Source organism: Amphiura filiformis, chromosome 7 (genome assembly GCF_039555335.1).
Source record: "Amphiura filiformis chromosome 7, Afil_fr2py, whole genome shotgun sequence".
Lineage (NCBI taxonomy): Eukaryota > Metazoa > Echinodermata > Ophiuroidea > Amphilepidida > Amphiuridae > Amphiura > Amphiura filiformis.
In genome coordinates, this window is record NC_092634.1 from 40,517,374 (window position 1) to 40,536,397 (window position 19,024).

The 19,024-nt window shown below is 36.0% G+C and overlaps 1 protein-coding gene across 1 annotated transcript; it reads left to right on the plus strand.

Moving 5' to 3' along the window:
* The first annotated feature begins 2,109 nt into the window (after positions 1 to 2,109).
* On the plus strand, positions 2,110 to 17,563 carry LOC140157160 (uncharacterized). The gene is made up of 11 exons (XM_072180250.1): positions 2,110 to 2,256; positions 4,759 to 4,815; positions 6,248 to 6,340; positions 7,226 to 7,351; positions 7,904 to 8,094; positions 9,000 to 9,258; positions 10,302 to 10,491; positions 11,469 to 11,676; positions 12,766 to 12,960; positions 13,890 to 13,997; positions 16,731 to 17,563. Exons 1-11 carry the CDS (start codon positions 2,226 to 2,228, stop codon positions 17,016 to 17,018), a joined length of 1,746 nt encoding a protein of 581 aa, XP_072036351.1. The 5' UTR covers positions 2,110 to 2,225; the 3' UTR covers positions 17,019 to 17,563.
* Positions 17,564 to 19,024: the final 1,461 nt, after the last annotated feature.

Below are 19,024 nucleotides of genomic sequence, written 5' to 3' on the forward strand. Positions count from 1 at the left end.
GTTTGGGGGTAAGTCCGCCAGGGGAAGATAGAGGGCGAACATGCCCCATCCTCAAAAGGGCGAACGTGCCCCTTGTGCACATTTTTATTTTTTCTTCAGGATATGCAAAATACAAATCGAATAAGGAGTTTGTAACTGCATTAAATCTTTAACAAATCCCATATGTTCCAAATACAGATTTCCATTAAAACCATCTGTATTTATGTATCAATGATAATACAACATTATTAATGCAAGAAAAAATTACGTTTTAGTGTAATTTTTTTTGTTTTGGCTGCAGTTCGATGAACACGTCCCTATATGTCGCGTAGCTAATATGAGAAGTTTATAATGACCTATGTCACCTAATTTTGCCATCACCAAATCCCCCGATAGCCGTAGTGCTGAGAAACAAGGGGTGGGCGAACCTGCCCCTAGGGCGAACACTCCCCGCTCTCCCCTACCATGCAAGAAAGCGGAAGTAAAAATAAAATATGAAAAAGAAACATGAATAAATATTAAAATCGGGCATGACAATTGTCAAATTTAAACCTTAATTGTGACACGATCTGGTTCATGGGGGGCAAAAGAGGCATTTTTGAAAATTGTGTTACTGTGAAAACACCAAAGGTCTAGCATACTTGGTTCTAAAGTTATGGAGTTTTTCATGCATATTTTCTTGATAGGCCTATGCCGTAAAATAATGATCTTTTAAATTCATGTACTCTTTTGCATGCAGTTTGAAACTTTCTTCATCTTTATTATAATGCTAAAACTCTATGAGGTATTGTTGAACTTATGCATTAAAGTCTAAAATTGAAATATTAACAAAAAATAAATGTTATTTTTAGGGCCTATGCGGTAGGCTATGCCTACAAAGTGTTTTTATTGTGATCGTAATTTTTTTAATGTTTGATAATACAATTAAAAAGACAAATTTAGGCTAAAAATATAATAAGGACAAATCAAACAATTACAATAATAACAAAAGCGGCAAACCAATGTGATGCATGTTTATAAGTAATGAGACATTAAGAATCTTTTTAAAATTTACTTGAATTTCTTTGCGGTAGGCCTATCCCGCGCGGCGGGCCGCTATAAGGCCGTGTGAAATTGATATTTTGGTTCTCGTTTCTTCCCTCTTTAATTTTTTGTATTTGTCTGATTTTTTTTTTTTTTTTAGATTTTTCAATTTTTTAGACTTTGGAATGATTTATGAAATCTTCATACATATAAATAAGTTTATTAGAGAACAAGCATCACTTCCAAGTCTTTTTGTGGTACTCTAGGGGCTTATCCTCAGAATCTCACATTTGAAAAAAAAAAAAAAAAAAGGGCCTCATCGTTTCCTCGAGCACTGTTGGAGAAGACCGAAAACTACTGACAATGCTAATTTTACATTGGAAAAAAAAAAAAAAAAAAAACACCTCCCTCCCTCATCAATTCATGAAAATCCTCTGGACGAGAACCAAAACATTAATTTTATACGGCCTAAGCGGCTTCGTGCAAAAAAACCCATTTTTAGAAAATGTAGGCCGATTACAAAAATGCAACACCTATAGTATGGATGTTGGTGTTATATTATTATCGTATTGAACAAACAATAAATTCAGAAAGAATTAAAACAATTTATTCTAATAACCAAAATAAAACCTGTGCGTTTTCCATTAAAAAAAAAAGGACAGGCCTAGGCCTACTTCGCATTGACTAGGCTCGCGCGTATCGGGCTGAAAAGTATCGCAAAGTTTAAAAACAAAAAAGGGCGGTTTTAGAAAATGTATAACAAAAAGGAAACACCTAGTATCAACGTCAAGTTTGCGGGATTTAGAAAAGGACATCTGTGAATATCAAACTGCAATATTTCACTTCAACACAGAAAATCTCAAAAAATTTCAAAAAGTACTATAAAACATTGTGTTTTTAGAGTAATAATCACAATGGTCAGCTATGGTTGATGAAAAACTGTCGACCCCAAACCAATGTTCACTGCCGTCGTTGGTGGCGCGCTGTATTTGGAATCGCGAGAATTCTGATGAGACTTGATGCAAGTCTAGAAAGTCAATCAATCAAAAGACGTCACTAGCTACATCAACTTCCGGGTCATCTCCAAGAACGCCGCCGCAACAGGTGCACACACAGTGCAGTGTTCTTGTAAACATGGTTCTGCTGTCCATAAATGTGGGCTTTTAACAAAATTGTCATGATGTCTCAATAATATTCTGAAGCGATACAACTGAGAACGAGCAATGGGGACGGCTTGCAGCGCAGATCGTGAGGGTAATTTGTTCATAGTTGAGTCAGGTGGAATCAAATTGAAATTAAACTAATCGGGGCTTGTAGTTGTACGTAGCTCAGTAATGTAAGCTTAATTATATTTAAAACAAGTTACATTGATCAGGTACCGGTATAATAATGATCACACAGTCACACTCACAGTATCAGAATCATCTTGGACGCATATGTTTATCACTCAGTATCATTTTGTCCACTAACTACTATTATTAGTGTCTAACAAAAGTTAGTTACTACTATGCGGGCTACATTATAACCATCGAGATTTTATCGAAAATGTTATCTCGATGTTATAACTAAAGCATGATGAATACGTACTATAGAAAAATTATTTAATGTGTGTACATCGTGGAACATACTCTTTGCGCGGCTGTGTGTAGTAATTAAGCTGTTGTACGCAGATAACCTCGCTAATATGGACGCGTAGAGAGTAGCGTTGTACGCTCGTGTATTAGCGTGATTCTTGGATTAATCGCGGAGTAACAAGCGTAGTTGAATGTTGCACGATGTACATGAATTAGATAATTTTTCTATAGTATATGGCATACAGTAGGTATGAGAGGCAAACCTTAGTTAAAGGGGCATTTCGTGATCCACAGCCTCATCCCCCCACTTTTCCCAAAAAAAGTTGAGATTTTTACACCACTGGATACCTCTGGCTACATAATGTTTATGTACCAAATATTTCTTGCAGATTAATTCGTTTGGCAAAAATATCGCCAAATTTGAATTTCGTTCTGGTGCACCAGAACGAAATTACAACACATTGTCTATGGAGCAGTGCATACACATAATCATGCATAACTCGCAAACGCACAATCGGAATCAACTGAAATTTTGGAAATAAGCTTTTTTCGTGGATATCTACTGAAAAATGTCATAAAAAGAGGATGCTAGGATCACGAAATCCTCCTTTAATATTAACACATTTGCTAGTCAGCCAAATTCGCCTAGACTGGGGCCCAAACACAATGCATATTTACATAGAAATTTAAAAGAACAGATTAGTCAAGGAAACCTAAAATATGTTGTCTATACTTCACTTGACCCAAATATATGTTTTTTTGGTGATGGGACACTCGCACACTGTGGAATTTTAGAGGGATTTTGATAGCAGTTATAGAAAAGCTGCGATCATCACTGTTTTAAGATCTAGAAACACCACCGAAATGCTGTTTTGTTAGCTGAATCTTTTTGATGAAAGTCAATTTTTGACAAGATGTAACTTTGCTATGGAAAGTGCTATGACAAAACTGTTTTAAGTTTTGGCTTTCTTTACTCAAGGGCTTTAATAAAATAATGCAGTTTGATGGCAAATTTGAATTCACCTTTCATACCTACATACAGTGTGGCCACTGGCAATGCTAGTGGTATAAACAACAGTTGAGTTGGCAACATATTATATGCGTATCAAGACAGTTTGAAACGATACACGTCAGCAAATTCAAGAATACCACCACGCATGCGTATGGCCTTTTTAGCCTACGTCTCAATCGGATTGTTGAAACAAGAAAACCTCATCACAAATTCACTCACCTTGCAATCCTACACCACCAGTGGAAATAAACTCAAAACTTCCCGAAAAAAGCAGTGTTATTCCTCAAAACAACATATAACTTCATTAAAATAAAAAATTAAAATCATAGTATGACCCGTTATCAAAAATTTTGTTTGATAAACGTCAACAAAAAGTAAATCTTCTCACCCGCTATATCTAGCGAGCAGAACGCACATGGCAAAATGGCGGGTGTAATGCTGGTTTCATGCCGCTTCCTGCTGATCGGCATAACCCATGAGCAGTAATTTTAATAAACCTTTCTCTAAAAGTCAGGAAAGGGTTTCAAATGATATTGATTACCTTCATGCAGAACAATTCCATTCATTTAATAGTAAAGCCACCAGCAATCATAAAAATTCCAATTCTTCCAAGGGCCTACACATAAACTGTCACTAGTCTGACTAGAATTGGTGAATAACTGCTCTTTGTGGGTTTTGAAAAATATTGTGAATTGCTCTTGGTGAGTTTTGAAAGAATCCTATAAACCAAATCTTGATTTGGAATTTTAAATTACTGGTCCACATACACCACAGTGAATGGATAAAGATATAAACATACCCAGTAGTGTAAATAAAAAGTTCAAGTAACTTGAAATCATGATCCAACTGATCCATCATACACCCAGTATTGTCATTTGATATAGTCTTGCAGAATATAGCAAGTGAAGTATAGACAATTAACATAATTATTTTTTGTAGCAAATGTGTTAAACTAAGGTTTGCTTTTATACCTAGGATAGTATCCCTCCAAAAAAGTCCAATGATGGCAATTATTCACTCTTTCCTTAGGCAAGGGGACTGTAGAGATGTCTATGATATATACAGAGACTGGCTATATCCTATCTATGTACAGAGTGTAGGAAGTGTACACTTTGTGCAATATAGTTACCTGATATAGTATTTAACGGGATTTGTTATTATTTCTTGCAGGTCTGATTGCTGGCCCTGGACTCAGTGAAGTGCCTAGCTTTAAAATTGTGCTTGTAGGTAAGTAATGAGTCTGAGCTCACATATTTGCATGTTCAATTGTTTTTATGCCTAGTTTCTTTCCTTTCTCTTTTCTCTGTTTTTTTTTTTATTTCTTTCAAATTTTTTCTTTTGTTTCTTTCTTTGCATCTTTTTGTTTTCTGGCTGTGTGATTTGGATGTCCTTTCATCCTTTCTCTTTCTTCCCTCCTTCCTTTCTCTCTTTCTTTTATTCTTTCCTGGGATTCTTTCATTCCTTCTTGCAATGAAAATTATTATTTTGGCTTGGTTGTACAATAAGGTACCCGGGAAGGTACCTCACCCACGACCTGCACTTTATTTGCTGTATTTGCATCCTTGTTAAACGAATCAGATGGTATCTGCTAACATGAGTGACATACAGGGTGTCCAAAAAAAAAGAGGCCCCTCATTGCGCCCTCTTTTTCTCCTATTTCTGAAAAGTTGATTTTAATATATTTTGGTATTTAAAGAAACCATAAATCGTTAGCTTTAATAAACCAAAACAATTATTTCAATCGGCTCACAACTTTTGAAGATATGCCCTTTTGAATAAAAGTACCTGTTTTTCACTCTGTCCACGGATAGCAAACAGAGTGGTTGGGATGGCTCTTGCTGTGGAGTGGCCTGCACGATCACCAGACCTCACACCACTTTTTTTTCCTTTGTGGCAAAATCTAAAATCTTCGTAGACGTATTACTGAATGCATTCGCAAGTATCCGGCGCAACAGGATGGTACGCAACGCAATTGATGCAATGAGGACCGGGCTGAAACCTGTATTCGCCAAGGAGGCAACCAGGTAGAGGCAGAGCAGCACAGTAAACTCAGTTCAGAAGAACCAAAGACAAACCAAACAGCCTTTTAGGGCTACCTTTTATCCTAAAAAGAGAAATGACTTATGTTGTAAATAAAAAAAGAAATCAAGAAACAACAAAGTAAGAAACATAATAAAACAAAAAGGCATAAATAACCAAGAAAAAATAAGTAATTGCAAGTAAAGCAAAAGAAGTCCCATCGGCATCCATTTTACCCACAAATTAATGACACTATTAACAAAATCCATTGCCCATAAACCCACCGATAAAGCCCATTCCATAAATAAAGTTATTTTATAAAGTTATCATTGAGGAATGTTTGATATTCATGCATGGTATGTGTACTCCTTTTCAATCTTTGAAGTAGCCAAACCTTCTCCGTGGACAGAGTGAAAAACGGGTACATTTCTTTAAAAGAGCATATCTTCAAAAGTTGTGAACCGATTGATAAAATTGTTTTGGTTTAAAAGCTAACGACTACATACCAAAATATATTTGATTAAGTTTTCAGAAATAGGAGAATAAGAGGGCGCAATGAGGGGCCTCTTTTTTTTTGGGACACCCTGTATATTGTATTGTACAAATGCATAATTAATTTTGCTTCTTATATTCCATATAGGTGATGCTGAAGTTGGAAAGACCAGTATTTTTATGAGATATTTTAAGAACCAGTTTGACTATAGCTATCAGCCTACAACAAGTGTTAGTATTGGTGAGTATGACTGCGATGGTCAAAATATATTTTGTTCCATTCCAGGATAGAACAACACATCTTTCACTTGTTGATTTTGTTTCAAATCGTATACAAATTTATTGATCAATATTCACAACACTAAGTTCTACCTTGGCTTAATTCATTTTATTCAATTTTACATGTAACTTAATTGGCAAGTCCATGAGGTAACACACAGGCAAATTGTGCTAAGGAGCAGGCTCTTCTCTGCACTTACACGACACCCCGGGGGGAGCACTTAACACAAATGACCATACGGGCATGTTCTCTCGGAAAGACCCCCTTTTTAAATTTCGCAGCTCCGAAAGACCCCCTACATGGATATTTGACCAAAATAGAGCTCCAAAAGAACCTTGATTTTGATAATTTCAGCTCTAAAAGACCCCAAAATTTGCTCATTCCTCATATTTTTTTGGTTTTTTTCAGGCGATTTTCGACCAAAAAGCCAAGAAAGACCCTTATTTTTTTCTTTTCGCAGCTCCAAAAGCCCCCTCATTTTACTTATTCGTAGCTCCAACAGACCCCCTTTTACCAGTACGCCATCATCTCCCAAAGACCCACAACCTCAAAATTCCGGGGGAACATACCAACCAAAAATTTTTTATGTGGGGTGGGCACGACACACATACTGTCTGAACAGTGTGTGGATGCTTGTTACCTATGGGATGGTAAAAACTATCAAATGGTGGTGGTTGATGGTAAAAATAACAAGTGAATTTATGCAGGAATGATGTAAGTTATCATCATAAGCAGAACAACAAAGCAGGCAACAAACACACAAAATTGTCTACACGTGACCTATACGATATAGTTTCATGCCTCTAAATATAAAAGCTATAATTATACTGTTATGTCTCTTCACAGAAAATGTTGTCAAGAAGTTGAACATCCCAGAACATGCTGTGGTTTCCGTGACGATATGGGATCTACCAGGAAGAGAGGATGTAGATCTGAGGAAGAGCTACTACAAAGATGTTGATGCTGGCATTGGTATGTAATTTGTTTATTTTTAATCAAGCAGAAAGGTACCCAAATAGCAATGCAAACTTAACAGCTCCCCATGAACAGGGCTGAATTGGGTGAGCTAGGGGTAAACACCAGTAACACCCTACTCCCTAGTATGCACTCTCTAGTATTAGACCGACAGCTTATCATTCTTTCCAAAGGATTTGACTTTCTACAGATGTTGCCAATTAAATTCTGATGTTTTCCCACGCAATACCCCAGGAAATTGTCACCACTGGGACATGAACCCGGGACCTCTTGCATCAAAGGCAAGTACCCTAAACATTAGACCATTCTCTCCATTCATAAAGAATATTTCCTATTCAGACTGATTGTGCATCATACAGTTGGTAGAGTGTGCAATATTTTCAAGACAACAGTTGCATTTTTTGCCTTATTTTTTTGTCTTGCAAGATTTTCAAATATCAGGGTACCAAAGCTAACATCAAAATTGGACAGCCTGAAGGTAAAGTTACCACAAAAACAACTTCACCTGAGAAATTCAGTTTTTAATACATTGTAATTTTTTGTTTTCAGTTGTTGTAAATGTGTCGGACAAAGAGAGCATGGAATTGGCTGGCGTCTGGAAGAAAGACATCACTAATCATGCTGTCATTAGCAAAACCAGAATAGAGAAGACAAATCAAGGGTCAAAGGTCGTCACATACTATGAAAATGCTGATTCATCCAATATTCCTATATTACTTCTGGGAAACAAAATGGATGTGGTGAGGAAACTATTTTTCCCAATTTTGTAATAAAAAAATAATAAGAACTTACATGCATGTGCAATGTTTCTAGTGTATAGTGGCTCCAGTTAGCTCAGTCCATAAAGTGCTGGTGTGTGAATGTGTGGCGGTACAAGTTCTAGCAACAGCTATGTCAATTTCTGTTCTCATGGGAAAATTGAGCTATTTTGAAACTCCCATGGACAAAAAACTAACTGTTAATTGTCCCGGTCTACATATACAAAACTTGTGGCGCTGATCCTGGCTGTGCACTGTGCCAACAATGCATTTGAATTAGAAGTTTGCCAGAAGCATAGCGAAATAATCCGGAGGTACACTGTTGCCCTCCTGAGCAACACGCCAAACTGGCAAAGTTGGTACTCTCTGATTCTACTTCATTGTTTAAGCACTGCAGACATCTTGAAAAGACTGCTGAGTGATCGCTAATGAATCAGTTCTGAGCTTAATTACTCTGTGTTTAATTTCATCCCTTCCCACACTGGACTGCGCTCATCTGCAGAAACTACCAGGTTAGTGGAACATACCATTCACTCCAGGAAACTTCAATCCGCTGCTGACAGATCTTTTTTACTTTGCTGCTCCAAAGTTATGGAACCAACTTCCAGCAGCCCTTCGTTCTGCATCTCCTATGCATATATTTAAGAAGAATTTGAAAAATATATGTTCCCATATTGACTTGTCTTTGTTTGTTCCTTGCTCTGTAGTGTATTATTTTTTATTATGTATCATCACACCCGCTGTGGTCTTCATGAAATGACGGGCTACAAAAGCCTTGTTGTATGTTTGTGTATAGTGGTGCAACAGGTTTCTGCAGTTCTCTCTTTCATAGTATTATGTTTCAACAGAGGAACCTTTAAAATATGAATCTGTTTTATCTCCATCAGGTTGAGCAGAGAGAAATGGAGCGAGAGCAAGCAGAAATGGATCAAGAAGAAGCCGCCAAGGAGGCAAATCCTACTGATGATGCACAAGGCTCATCAGTTGATGAGAATAAAACCACAGAGGTCATTGTCAACTCAGATAACACTGAATCTAGCAAAGATGATACAGAAAATACAGCTCAAGACAACAATGATGGAGAAACTGAGGGGCAGGAGGAGAGAGAAGGGGAAGAAAAGAAAGATTTGGAAAAAGAAGAAACAGGTTAGAGTAGGGGGAAATAGTATATTGATATATGTGACCATCCGCCACAACTGAGCCCGGATGTCGCCAGTGCCACTATTGAGATATATATGCTCCATTGAACTTAACAATAAACAATAGGAAACAAAGGATTTATTGACTTGTTTTTTTGATTTTTCACTACTTATATGTCAAGTACTATATAGACATGATATACATCATTTTAAAGCAAATTTCAAGCAGAATATTTTGGTTGAATATCTCAAAAATGATGATTGGCGACTTCAGGGCTCAGTTGTGCTGGATGGTCACATATTAAGAATGTTTCTAATATATATGTTCCCTTCCTGCCTTTTTAAGAATAGTGCTTCAAACCAGTACCAAATAATTTGCAGGACGTCTGGTAGTCTAGGCAACAAGTTCCTCGCTGGACTACCACAAAATTCAAACCATTGGTCCGGACCATGAGCCAGGACACTGCAGATATTTTAGATCGAGAGATATTGTCAGCTTTATCAAGTTTTTCATGGACAGTCTCACTTATTATTCATAATTCTGTTTAAAAAAAGTGTAGTGTTTAACCCTTTACTATTCCAATTCATTCTGGTGCTGTTTTGGCACTGTCAGGACATGACTTAAGCCAAGGGTTGAGGTCATGGAGAATATGTGAAGAGTTCAAATACAAAATGTGTTGTACGCCATTTTTTCAGTAAGGCCACCAACATCTGCCTTTAATGCTAGCTTTAAATTGACACCTTACTTTAAAAACACCAACATATATTTTTGAATCTATGATTAAAAACAGAATATGTTCTTATTGTGTTCTTTATATTTGACGAGTTTTGCTTATATCTCAAATCAAGCAAATGGATATAATTGCTTTTTGCATCTGACCTCTTCCAAGAAGTATAATGATCAGCAGCAATGCAAAAAGCACTTCATGAATTTGGGTAAACAAATTTAGGAAAAAAAAGAAGAAACTCAATTAAGATAGTGCTAAGCAAGAGTTTTCCTCTATGTGACATCTCAGCAATAATAAAAAATATAATTTTATCTAATTCCAGATGAAGCAGATGATAAACCCAATACTGATAGTGACAAGACTGTCGGCTTCACTGTCTCAGATTCTGAGAAGCAAGAGGAGAAAGAAGTGGTTGTCTGGCGATATGAAGAAGAGCAAGAGGAAGAGGTGGAATTACCGGAAGAAGTACAGGTGCTGAATGCTACCGCTGAACAGTATGGATTTGTGGGAAGGTAAGTGGTGAAGCCAAGGAGTTAGAGAATAAATGATAGGATTTTGTCTTTTGCCTATCCAATATCGTGTCATAATGGATGGGCTGGCCAATATTTTGAGTAGTGGATGGCGGCGCAATTTTTGCAAGAAAAACTGCCTTTTTTCAGAAAAAAATAAAGATACTTTTGTGAGGACATCCCCGTTGTTTTAAATGCACGAAACCATCACGAACATCTTAGCCGCCGAATCGCGTTCTTAGTTCTCGCACATGTATTACGCGAATGCATTATCAGCCGATCATTGAGGCGCAACAAGCGTGCCGCCGTTAAGTGGCGGCGCGCCCTGACTAATATCACTATCAACTATTGTGAGATATTATACACCAGAAAACCAATCAAATTATGTGAATTCTTTACTAGACGCACCCATTGAATAAGAATATTTTTTGTATGTCTGAACTATACAAGGCATTAACAGTTGCTGTCAGTGTGTGATAGCACTGAAGGGTTGGTGCTAAAATAGTTGTTGATTTATTTCTGTTAATGTTACCAACCTGAGTTATTGATACAGGGTTCCCTTCAGTGTCTTAGCTAGCCACCAGTCTGCTCCTCATTTTAGACATGGAGTAGGCTCATGGGACCGGCATAATCAGTGAACTTTAAAATAGATAAGACTTACATGTACAAAACAACACCACATCAATACAATGGACAATTGAAGGAATTTTAAAAATGAGCAAAAATGGAAAAGTTATGTCATGTTCATTTTGGTCCATGGAAATTCCAGAAATAGATGTCAAAAGTCATGGAAAACTTGTGAAAATCTTTTCCAAAGAAGTAGGGATCAAGAATACAAAATTCAAATATGTATACCAACCCCGGGATACCAACATGGTTTTAATGTTATGTCTTGGGCCACAGTGATTAGTGATTTTTTGTAAAACATGCCACGTGCATTATAAATTGCTTCATTGTTTGTTTGTTTTGTTTAATTTAAGTGTTGCAGTGTCAGCTAAGCATTCAGATGGAGGCGTCCACACAGCCATTCAAGCCCTTATTCGTCACCTGCTGGAGAGGAAGCTTAAAGACCATGCCCGCAAGAAGATGGAAGCTGTTGAGATCAAGAGGAATCAAAGGAGGAGAAAGAGAGTAAAAAAGGTGAATCCAGATGAGTTCCAACCACTGGATAAGGTCAATGTGCCTGAGGTATGTTTTATTGCTCTTAAAGCCATATTATAACATTTTCAAACAAAATAGATTAGCATTTCTTTGCCATAAAATGTTAGCTTTTACTGTCAGATATATCCCTTTTATTTTTGAGCCGAACAACTACGGCAAAGCAAAGAAAATTTGAATTTACTACCAGCGCACATGTCGCCAATACGTACCACTCCTTCGGTCATGCTGTGGTAAGACCCTTTGTTGTGTATATCACTGTCCCACACGCCGTGTACGTACTGTGTGTTATGAACATCGTGTATGCGTTCAACTAATAATTCCATCGTAATAATAAATAATAATTCAGCGTTTTATTCAAAATCTCGGATTTTGACAAAACTACAGCACCTAGAGTCTTGATTTTTGCAGGGTATATTGGTTTAATAAAGTACAATTTAATTGTGTAAAAAAAGGAATTTTAAAAATTCAGTGAGGGCGTCTTCCTCAGCAAATGTTATAATATGGCTTTAAATCTCTCCAAGCGGGTATCAACTGCAGACGTCAACTGCAGATGACATGTTTAAAATTTTCTTTAAAAATTCAAAAATTTTAGAATAACAGTTTCATGACCATATTTGGAATCAGTATGAAAAATGCATTCAAATGAGTACAAACAAGCCTGGTATTGGTGTGGTGGTTCATGAGATAGCTCTTGATTTTTTGAGAAAATATATTGGAACTTGAGACTTTTTATGTTGAAGCCTATGGCCAGCATGCAGAGCATTAATGTTCATGATTATATTTAGACTTTTCCCCTCTCCCCCATGATGTATTTAGAATTGGGTAAATGAACCATTAGAGCACTCTGTCCTTCGACCTTCATACCTCATGATACCTGTACAATGTACATGTAATTACAGTCAGTGTTGAAAAGAGTAGGGTGTTTGTAGTAGATACTAAGAAACACCCAGGCAGAAACCATATACCCAAGAACCAATCAAATTTAGCTCTTGTATGCTAATGAAACCACACATGTACTAAACAAAAAATAACTACTAAAACAAGATAATGTACAACCTACCTTCTTCACATGTACTAATAGTTGGATATAATCTGTATGGTTTAATTTATCCACAGCTGGACCAGTTATTCCTAGAGACCAATAGAAGCCTACACAAAGTGCATGAAACCAACCTAGCCCATATCCAAGCCATGAAGCAGTTTAGACATGAGTGTCTTGCAGCAGGGCTGATTGCATCTACTAAATGTTCAATTGAAGATTGCATTGGTGGACTGAAGGAAGCACTTGAATTGCAGAAACAAGAACTAATAGTAAGAAAGATTGTGTCATCATAATTCTGTCAAATAAGTTTGGACCATGCAATCAGGGGGGCACTTGTATTTCAAGTTGCATATGTGATGCGATCAAGCAAAATGAGTCTGATGTCAATCAAAATCAAAATTAAGTTTTCAATTTTATTACATAAGCCATTCTCAGAGCTTTATTTTGCTGAAACCCCCATCATAATTTGATTTACGGTTCCAGAGACATGGCCATTTTAGTGTTGCTCAGAACAATAAAATACAAAGGAAGTAAAATACTATTATTGGCTATATCTCAAAAATCAATATTCCTGACATCTGACTCGTTTTGCTTGATCACATCACATATCACCCACAAGGGCCTTTTTTCACAGCTTGGCGCAATACACAAAGATCTTATTTAAGGTATCAAAAACAGCAATAATGGAAAAAAAGAATTGCACAGATGTTACTCAAAAGGGTTGTAAACATGACACCTTGATGCAGACAAAAATCATTTGAAAAGAAAGTAAAATTCTGGTTGAAATTGTCCTCAAACGTGTGCTTTTTCATTGTTTTTTCTTCAGCCTTGTCACTGATCTCTACCGGCAGTTTTAGGTGTGTGTGTTCATCACGACTCACGACAGTAAAATGCTTGCTTAGGTTAGGAAAACAACCGCAGCAGAGTACTTGCTTTGAGTCCATTTGACACTAATGAAAAATGCATGCTTTGGGTACTTAAAAAAAATCTTTTTATGGTGGTGATATACAACTTGAAATACAAGTGCCCCACCCCCCAACTTTGAAAAGAGTGATGTTTGAGTAGTCACCTCTGCCCCCAGTTTGATTCCACTTTTAACTGCCTGTGGTTTTTGTTTGCAGTATTAACACATTTTGTTGTAATTGATCTTTAATCTTTTTCTCTTTTTTTGATGTGTTTTTGTTCTCTATCTGTTCAGGCACAAGATGACTATGGGTTTGTGAGTTTAGCAGTTAAAGGGGAAGTCATTGATGAAGAAAGCAAATCAGAAGCTTTAATCAAAATTATGGAAACATTCCACACTGAGGTAAGATATCTGAATTTATTTAAAGGGACAATAAGACATTTTGAGTTTAAAATTGTTTGTACTTACTTTGTTTTGTGTGATCCGTCATAGGCATTTTCAAAAATTTGATGTTTGGTATATTACATGGATAGATTCGTACCCAAACCAACCAGATAATACATAGCTATAGATGAAATTTCATTTGAATGAATACAGCTTTCAACAGCTGTATTCGATCCAACCGCGATCATATATCGCATATTTCAAACTACAACGTGAACGCACAACCTTAAAATACAATAATTAAAATTATAGTAACCAATCACAAGTGAGTTGGCATGGTTGAATATACTTCCGTTACACACCCACAGTCCCACACACTGGCGTCCATCACACATTGTACACGCAAAATCATCACAGAATGTCGGGCAATTGAAATCTCAAGTATAGATTGTCAATTAGGTCACACATCTTTAACTCTCTCCACACGGGTGTCGACTGCAGACAAGTTTCAATTTTTTTTAATATCAAAATTTCAGAATTGTAAATTTTCATGACCATATTTGGAATCAGCATGAAAAAAGCATTGAAATGAGTACAAACAAGCCTAGCATTGGTTCAGTGGCTCTTAACATATAGCTGTTGATATTTTGAGAAAATACCTCAAAACTTTTTATGTTGAAGCCTATGGCCAGCACACTAGAGCATTAACACATAAATTGACACAAAAATATTTCATATCTCAGGAACTAAGTTCGATGATGTGCTGTAAGGTGCTTTTCATTAGGAGTCTGACCCCTAAAGTGTGAAACGTTGACAATATCACCCCGAAAGAGTCAACTTTAATCGATATTTTAACTAATTTTTGACAAACATAATCAGACTTTTTGACCCTCTCACGTCACTGGACTTTCGTTTTTAGGACGTCATCAAATTTTTGGTTTTGCCTTCATTGTCCAATTCCAGCGGACTTTCAATACATTGGCGTAATATATTTGGTGTCTTTTTTTCTGTTGTGATAAAAATAAATGAATAAAATGGATTAATATGTCAGAAATCAACCGACACAGGGATATTGTAGTACCAGTATCCAATGTTTTTATAATTTTATACCATATTTGGCTTCAAATAATAATCCAAATATTCATTACTCAGAGGCTGTGATTTCTGTCATAACAGGTCTCAAATACAGATTTGTTGTTTGCTGCCCTCTATTGTATTTTGTGTTCTTTTGGAAAGCTTGATCTGTGGTACTTGGAGGGCGCATTGTAAATGATTGGTGGTATAGTATTGTATGAAAACTTTCAGTGTTAATTGAGTTGGGTAATTATTTTCACACACATTATAATCACAAACCTGGGGCCGGGGGTACAAATGACCATGTGAGGACATATACCGTAAACACCGGTCACATTTTCGGCCATTTGGTATATCAATGAGAAAAGCCCAAAAAGAGCAGTTTTGGCATGTATTGATTTTTACTGAAAAAACACGAGTGACGGCGAATGTGCCGCAATTTTTTGCAGAAAAGAATATGCCTAACCGGGTTGACCCTACTTTAAAGGTCCGTCCACTAGACTGACCTTGCTTGAAAGGTCCGCCCGCCCATTTGACAAGTTTTGTTTGTTTGTTGCATAAACATGTGGATAATGATGTGGGTAAACAGTTATTAAGTAGGTGAAAGTATCAAATCACAAATATGTATGGCAAAGTTCACTTTCATTATTGATAAGCTCATTGTGTGATGTAACTATGACTGTACCTTAAAGTAATGTGAAGGCAAACAAATCAAATCAGGGGAAGAAAATTGTATCCAGTCTGCATTTTTGTCATTTTGCAGAAGTAGGGTTGTTGTGTTTCAATTTTTGTTGTTTATTTATTGTTTTTTAAAGTTTTTAATTATTTAATTAATTGCTGTTACGACTTGTAATATAGCTTAAAATATATTAATTTGCCTCTATTTGCCTCAGTTGAGGGCAGATTTTTTGTGACCTTTAAACTCCAAAATTTGAAAATGACATTTATTGCCTTGGCTTTTTTTGCATGTAAACTATTTATATTAGGCCAAAAAAAAATATTGTTGTGTTGCCCTCAAGTGGGAAAATGGAAAAGTTCGGTAGGACGGTCGGATTTAGTTTTTTTTTTTTTTTTTTTTTAAACCTTCAGTTTTTAAAAATCCCCTCAAATATTAATTAGGAGACGTTTGTAAATTTTGACTTCTGGATACCTGTTAGACATTAATTAAAGACTAGTCTCTCAATAAAATATTAATTTAAAGTGAAAACTTTTTAACAAATCTGTAAAAATCATCATTCAAAAAAAAAAAAAAAAAATTGCGACCCTGATTTTCCAGGATTTAGGGTAGGGCGGTTGAGGGCACCACAACAATTGTTTTTTAGACCTGATGTATGTATACAGGGTGATACTGATTTGAAAAGAAAACTATACCCAACTTTAAAAATAAACACTTACCGACATTTAAATCATTTTGGATGGTAAGTTTCCCAGTAATGGTGAAGAAATCATGTCTTGATCTGTAATAGTTTTTTAATCAATACACTTTGGTAAAAAAACAGCCGTTTTTAATTTCATCTGGCTAAAAAAATATTAAAAAAACAAACAAAGACTGGAGACTGCATGGATAGCAGTAATTTTGATGCAGCCTGTGTAGCATACAATTGCATTTATCACTACAAAATGATCAAGAACAAAATTAATTATGAAATTATTCACATTTTTATCCATTCTGTACAGGTGGTAGTTTCTGCAAAAGCGATTCTTTCAGTATGTCCAACAGCCGACAACAATCTCACCAAGATGGACACCAAAATAGCAGACTGCTACAAGACGGTCTGGAGAAAGCTATGTCAAGATGTCAATGTGAATGGTGAAACCATGCTGAATACGAGAGAGAAGAAGAACCTACAGGATACGGTAGAGTTTAATCGAGCCAGGATTAAACAAGCAAAAATTGTTGCATCTCAAAATCTGCAGGATGTGGATAATATTTATAAGAAAGTTAAAGCAGCAATGTTGTGGTAAGGCTGGAATAAAAACAAGTTTGTGTTGCTGTAGCTGGCCTGAAAACCGAAATGTGGTTTGTTATTTTTATCTATTTTTTTATTTTTAGAGTCAGGATTTATGGCAGCTCATGTCTCATATAAGAAATATTTCAAACCAGTGAAGAGCTGGTTAGATATTAAATTTTTTATTAAAAAGTTTTAGGATAATTATAGATTGGTTTTCATGGGATTTATGTGGCTTTCATATTGTTTGTAAAACAAAATGTATGAGAAAATAAAATTTCCCTGAAAGTATAATTTTTCTGGATTTCTCATATAAAACATGCAATGTGGTAAAATTGCTTTAAAAAAAACCAAAATTCACACAGCCTGTATGCAGGAAACAATCTTTTTTAGCCTGATATTTTTTTTAAATTTTGTTTCCATTCAAGATAGAATTCAGTGAAAATGGTTTTTTTCTTCAAAACTTGCTCAGTTCACCACTCAGGTGTTCCACATTTAATAATGTTGGCCTGGCCATAGTAAGTGTCAAAAATATAGGCGTAGATCCCGAGGGGGGATAAACCCCCCATTTTACCGGGGGGGATGGTCCATGCAATCCCCCCCCCCAATGTTGACGCCTGTATCTATGGGATGACCAAATTGACCTCATATTTAACCATTTTAGCCCCAAAAGTGCAAATGTTTGCGTGCTTCGCACAGATTTATTCTACTTTTGCACCATATTTCATCAATTTAGCTTAAATATGGCAAATTTTGTCACGCGCATTAACCCCAAAAGGTGATTAATTCATATACATCAAGAAAATTGTTCAAACCACATCCCCCCAATGTCAACAAGAAATATACGCCACTAGCTGGTCAAAAAATATTTTGATGGGCTGTGATGTCAAGAGAGGATTAGATGGGGCATGGTCATGCAATAAAAGAAAGAGTAAAAAGTAAGAAAGATTTCAGTTTCTTTTAAAAGACGAGTAGGAGCATATCTTTCCTAAAAGTCTAGTTTTTTGTTTACAAGCTTCAAAAAGGTATGGGTCCACCAATTTTGGCGAGCAAGCCCAAGTTTGTTTTGACTGGACCAAAATATGGGCTGATCACTTCAAAAAGTCTAAAGGGCTGGTTTAACAAGCGACCATCCACTCCGGGTGTTTAGTCATAGATTAGAACAGCTAATTCGGATGAAAAATCTCTGAAAATTTGAACACCTTTTTGTCTAATTGAAAGTGCCCTCAACCCAGTTATCACAACATTGCTTCCTCCTAACTTCAGAGGATGTAGGATTCATAAGTTACCCACATTGTGTGTATCAGGGATTTGTATAATGTAAATATTCCATTATATCTGTAGCAATAGTTAATTAAAGAATTGAAATGGAAAGATATTTTTATATTAATTTTTATAAATATGTATACATTGTAATATTTTCAGGAATTCTATTACATAAAATCATCAATGAATGTGTGTGATCATGATAATTTGATTTTGTATAATGCAAAAAGGTTCAACATGAATAATCAAGTATTGCCTCTAAATGTGACCAGAACATCAAACTGCTGTTCAAGATATGGATGAAATTATGTAGAAAATATAAAAAACATGAAAAAGTCATGACATCTTTGTAAAATATGAATAGTGTGATCCAAATTTCAAGCTGATAAAATTCTACCTCACTTGAAAGTATTATTTCAAATTGATTTTGCCTACAAATCCACCCTTTTGATGTGACTGGTTACAAAATAATATTTGAAATTGGGTTGTTTCAGTTGAAATCCATACACCTCGTATTATATGAAAGACATGACCTTAATCTCCCACTCAGGGAGTTTAAATTTCAAATGGGTTTACCTGAATGGGTGATTCCATTTGAAATCTACACACCCTTGGTGGGAGATTAAGGTCATAGGGGGTGTATGGAAGTAAAGTGGTATAGCACATTAAACCCCACACTGCAAGTTTGGGTATGTGGTGTTTTAAAGATGAAACAATGAAGTGCAACAACAACAAAAATTGGGTTTTTTTCTTCAA